This window comes from Triticum dicoccoides, chromosome 3B (assembly GCF_002162155.2).
Source record: "Triticum dicoccoides isolate Atlit2015 ecotype Zavitan chromosome 3B, WEW_v2.0, whole genome shotgun sequence".
Classification (NCBI taxonomy): domain Eukaryota; kingdom Viridiplantae; phylum Streptophyta; class Magnoliopsida; order Poales; family Poaceae; genus Triticum; species Triticum dicoccoides.
Window position 1 is genome coordinate 754958265 of NC_041385.1, and position 5388 is coordinate 754963652.

Below are 5388 nucleotides of genomic sequence, written 5' to 3' on the forward strand. Positions count from 1 at the left end.
CTCTTGTTCTCTTCTATCTATCAATGGAATGATACGCAATCTTGCGTATTCGCGAAAAAAAAGAAACCATGATATGGCACCATCAAAACAGTATTGTCAGCAAAAGTCCACGGACCTCCCTCCATCACCTTGTCCCAGTCTCGTAAAAAAAACCAGACCAGCCAGGACATCTGCAGCAGCAGTATATACGGACCGCCGCCATTGGTGGTCATTGCCGCTCGTAGCAGCAGCGTGTATTCTACAGTCCAAACATCTGCAGCAGCGGTATACATCGTCATCTTGTGGGCATAAAGAAGCGCAAGATGAACCAGATCAGATAACTCGCACGAGACCATCTATATAGGTTCAGTCTACAATAGAAGCCAGACCACCTTACACAAGGATTTGAACATGACCATCACTGCTACTACCTGCTAGTAGTCGGCAGAGAGAGAAGCTAGACTCTGAAACTAGCACGAGCAACCCACCAATTCTTACAACTATACATAAGCAAACGAACCACTGAAAGCAAGTACAAGGGACAGACTCATGGTGCCAAACTGCCCATTTTCTTACTGTCTCTACAGAGGTTACCGAAGTCATAGTGGGAGCAAACAATTCAAACAGTTCATTCCTGCAAGTGCACTTCACACTTGGAGTACATACCACAACGGATCAATTTTCAGATGGGAATGGATCCTCACTGGCCACACTACCAGCAAACGCAAAATCTACTCGTGATCAAGTTGAGAAATTGACTGGATATAAAACAAAAGCAACATCCGACTCGGACGGAATATCAGTTATAACGTACTAGTGTGCTAACGGAAACTGTACTAACTAGGATTCTGAATTACTTTTCTCAATTACTATTACTTAGGCACAGTAGTGGATTCCTTACGAATTACAAAGGGAGTTCATACTTTCATAACAAATAATCATCAGTCAAAGCCCATGCACCAATAAATACTAAAATACCATAGATATCCCCATGGACACCTCCAGGCGATAATGTTACGTCACCTTATCAGTCATCGCATCATACTAGCATGTCTCATCAGACAACCATCTCATATATTGTTGAACACCTCATCTCCACCATGTCCATCACCAATGCCAGTACCTACGAGCACAGTAAGTCAGAAACCAATGACAATTCCAATGGAAAGCCATCGATAGAAGAGAGATTTATAAAGTGATATCTCGGTGAACCGAGACGTGCGTACTTATGTAATCTAGACAACATGAGACATACAGAAAAGTGCAAATGGAGTTACACATTAAGCTGGTTTGGTATTTATTTATCCTCTAGTGCAAAACTGCAAATGGACTCCTCACTTCAGGAAGATATTTAACAAAACATAAAATAGAACTTTAATTTTATTCCACCGGTTTCAGCTTCCAAATGTAAGAGTGTAACTAGCTTTAAGTTTCGAGAAGTGCCAATGGAGTTATACATTGAGCTGGTTTGGTCTCAGCTTCCATTTAGTTCTCTCCCATTTTCAACTGTTATGTAGCACTTTGTCAAGAGAACCACGGTCCAGTACTGAATATTACCATAACACAGTTCACGCGGAAGAAAATACACTTTCTAAAAATCATCTTGAGTAAAATCAATTCCTTGTCAGACCAAGCAGAACGAACTAAGACATGACAAAGGTTAAAACCTGACAAGAAAAATAATAAGTTCCGGTTATGTTTCCCAGTTTACAACTGAACTTGCTAAGCATAGCAGGGCTCTTCCACAAATGACAAAACTATTGCGACGATTTCCAGCTGTTATGCATTCAGTGCTGAAATGAAAAGATATAAACTTCAGATAGGCACACAAGGCTACATTTGAAACACAATTTACGCATATTACCAATAGAGAAGAACAAATAAATACTACTCGGATTCAATGTTCATCAAGAGAATTTCCATTTAAGGAATTCATCAAGCAGCAAAAGGAAAATATATGTGATTTGAACTGCAATCATCAGCTTAACACTCAAGGATATGATAGGCATTTCAGCAACTAATGGCTAAACATAAATTTATCTTACAATACTGCAAAGTAATTATATAAAGGCTTGCTACTACCTGCAGGATAGAAATATTCAAATGGATAATGGAGACAGAAGACACTCAGATTGGAAAGTTTCTTAAACCCCGTTGACCGGAGATAAACCATGAAGACACCAGAATCTGTCTGTACAAGGACTGCATTACTCTCCTCGGCAAACCCCACTAAAGCGAGAGAGTATCCAATGCAAGTTGGTCTGAGCTCCTCAAAATCAATAGCTTTATTGAGCACCCAAACATCCAAACCATTAGAATCAGGCTTTCTCTTCCATAATTTGGCGTGAAATTGTGAGAGATGGATGAAGCCAAGCCCACCATCTTCGGCCGGCACAATCCATAACTTTTTATAGTTGGGTTCTATAGGTGCTGGCAGCTCTGTCACAGTTAGGGTGTGCTTATCCAGATCAAACTCAAGTATGACATTTTGACGACGCACCGGAAGTAACCAGCAAAGGGAATTCCCAATCAAAGTACTGGTTTGTTCCACAGGTAAAAAATTCAGCTGCAGTGATTTGATGTTGCTCCATATCCCAGTCTCCGATGAGTAAAGGCATACGGAGACTCTAGTACATGCTCTGTCACGGGCTACCACGGCCACCCGGAAATGGCCTGAACTGCAGCCTTGGCCGCGTGCAGGGCGAAGCACAGCCCCGTTGAAGATGAACATCTGCCCGATGTCCAGCTCAGGTGGGGAGATGAGGCGGCGCTGCTCGCGGGCGACGGGGTCCCACACAAGTAGGCGGCGCGGCGGCCATGGGCTGAGGAAGAGGACAAGTCCGTGGCGACAGTCGATGATGCGGTTGCTCTCGTATAGAGGCATGGAGAAGCGAGCGCCGGGGATGCGATCCGGTGGATCCAGCATTGGAACAAACGGGCAGGAGAAAGGATTGTCGAGGAAGAAGCCAAGGAGAGGGGGCTTGCCGTGGTGGGCGCGGAAGCGGCGTTGGAATTGGGGGTCGGAGACGATGCTGCGCCAACGCTTGCAGACGAGGGAGGCTCGGGGGAGGGAGGAAGGCCGCGGGGGCAGGCGGAGGAGAATTTCCCGGAGCAGGTCGTCGGCGTCTGGCAGAGAGGCCGGCGGCGGAGACGGCGGACCGGTGCGGCGGCGGCGGCAGCGGCGGGGAGACATCTCCCCTCTCGTGCTCATGGTAGGGCTTGCAGCTCCTCTCGATGTGTGATTCGGATGGCTGGGAAGACTGGTCTGGGCCAGATCAACTAGTCGGCGGGGAGCATGGCGTTGTCGACGCCGCCGGCCAAGATGCGGCAGCGGTGAGTCGTGCCCGTGGTAGCGATGCGGCGCACGGGCAAGGCCAACCTGGCCAACATGGCTATCTGGGCCGTGCCAGTTGGGCTGGCACGAGCTAAATGGGTCGTGCCCAGCACGCGGCACGCCTAAAGGCTTGACACGCAGGCTGGCATGGCACGGCCCGTTTTATCTATTTTTATTTTTCTGATATATATATATATATAGCCCAGAAAAACGGGAGCTCTTTGTGGGCCAATTCTACACTCGGCCCAGGAACAGAGTCATTCACGAAAAAAAAGCACGCAAAATTTTGACAGAACGGGGATTTGATCTCACGCCGCATTTGCTTGCAACTTCTTCGCTTAACCACTACAGCAACGTACCGGTAGTGAACAAAAGCAACACGAATTGCTTTAGAACTAATGCAACACGCTATTTATCACTCAGCCATTTACTATACCACTAAGATTTTTGAGTTATTTGAATTTTTTTGGTAAAAGTTTATTTTTTCTAATGAAAAACAGTCTGTTCAATTTTGAAAAAAGTTCATCAATTTGGAAAAAGTTCATCAAAAATGAAAAAAGTTCATCGGATTTGATAAAGGTTCACTGGTTTTGAAAAAAGTTCACTGGTTTTGAAGAAAAAAAGATCATCGATTTTAAAAAAAGTTCATTCAATTTGAAAAAGTTCATCAATTTTTAAAAATAATTCATCAAATTTGAAAAAAGTTTGTCGCATTTGACAAACAGTTCATCTAATTTCAAAAAGTTCATCTATTTTGAAAAAAAGTTCACGAACTAAAAACCCACGCATTTAAGAAAAAGATAAAATAAAAAAGAAACGAAGTAGAAAAAGAAGGAAAAACGAAAAAGAACAAAACGAAGTGACAAAGAAATACAAGAGGAAAACGAACGACCAGTACACGAAGCTGGGCAGTAGCCTGCTGCTTGTCCTGCACTCTTTCGAACGATCAGGTCGCGTGTTCGGTCCCACGTGCAGCAGCTTTTTTAGGATAAAACGAAGATGAACCATTTTTTAAACAATAAGGTAGTTGGGCCGGCCCAGCGCTGGGGGCTGCAGGCGCCCATTTGCAAAATGCATACTAACGGGCGCCTGCAGCGCCAAATAGTAAATGCACAGAAAAACATCTCGGTAGGACAAAAAGAACATAGGCCAAACATGCTAAACATGCCACGGGCCGGCCCGTTCACGAAATGCGTTGTGGGTCACGCCGTGCAGGTACCACTCACTCTGTTTTGCTAGGTGACTTCTACTGAATTGATAACTTTAAGACTCTAACCGAGAAAATACTTGCTGCTAGGTGACAACACCCTTATACTTAAGAGATCCCAACCACTCATGCGGGATCAAGCACGCGACAGTGAAAATTAATATAGCAAAGCGCCCATCAGCCTCCAGCAATTTACTAAGAAAGACCACAGACCGCCCATAGTGATGTACTTCTGATTACATTTACAAAAAGAAAATGGTTAATTCTCTAGAGATATTGCCCAAAGTATGATTGTTTTCGATATGTTTTTTGTCAAAAACTTCTGATCTATTCATCTTCAATCATGGTGGTACAACGAATACTAGAAATAATAAAAATTAGATCCAAATCGGTAGACCACCTAGCGACGACTACAAGCACTGAAGCGAGCCGAGGGCGTGCCGCTGTCATCAGCCCTCCCTGGTCGGATCCGGGCAAACCTTGTTGTAGTAGACAGTCGAGAAGTCGTCGTGCTAAGACTCCATAGAACCAACGCACCAGAACAGCAACCGTCGTCGATGAAGAGTGTATATCAGAAGAATTTAACCTGAAGACACACGAACATAGACAAACGACAAACAGATCCGAGCAAATTCACCAAAGACAGATCCGCTAGAGAGATGCCTTCACACGCCCACTGACGATGCTAGACGCATCACCAGAATGGGGCTAGGCGAGGAGACATTTATTCCATCTTCAGAGAGCCGCAGTTATCTTGCCTTCGAGAGCAGGACACAAAGCCTAACAAAAATTGAAAAAAAAATCTACAAACAAAGCCCTCCCACCAGCAAGGATCGGGATCCACTCTGCCCCCATAGACCTAAAGCCA

General features: G+C 44.7%; 1 protein-coding gene across 2 annotated transcripts; it reads right to left on the bottom strand.

Annotated features, from left to right (window-relative positions):
* Window positions 1-744: 744 nt before the first annotated feature.
* On the bottom strand, window positions 745-3314 carry LOC119282047 (F-box protein At5g07610-like). Of its 2 annotated transcripts, XR_005138616.1 has the most exons (3): window positions 2062-3314; window positions 1647-1772; window positions 745-1102 (listed from the first exon to the last, which is right to left on the bottom strand). XR_005138616.1 is itself a non-coding variant. In XM_037562407.1 (2 exons), the coding sequence occupies exons 1-2, from the start codon at window positions 3188-3190 to the stop codon at window positions 1050-1052; spliced, it is 1182 nt and encodes a 393-aa protein (XP_037418304.1). In that variant the 5' UTR covers window positions 3191-3314; the 3' UTR covers window positions 745-1049. The 2 variants fall into 2 exon arrangements, 1 of the variants encoding a protein (XP_037418304.1); XM_037562407.1 differs by lacking the exon at window positions 1647-1772.
* Between the last annotated feature and the right edge of the window lie 2074 nt (window positions 3315-5388).

Bases quoted from the DNA above. Each gene is read 5' to 3' on its own strand.
- LOC119282047 (XM_037562407.1), bottom strand. From the start codon at position 3,190: ATGAGCACGAGAGGGGAGATGTCTCCCCGCCGCTGCCGCCGCCGCCGC. The intron at 1,103-2,061 runs GTAGTAGCAAGC...CTGTGCTCGTAG, and splicing joins TGAATATTTCTATCCTGCAG to GTACTGGCATTGGTGATGGA.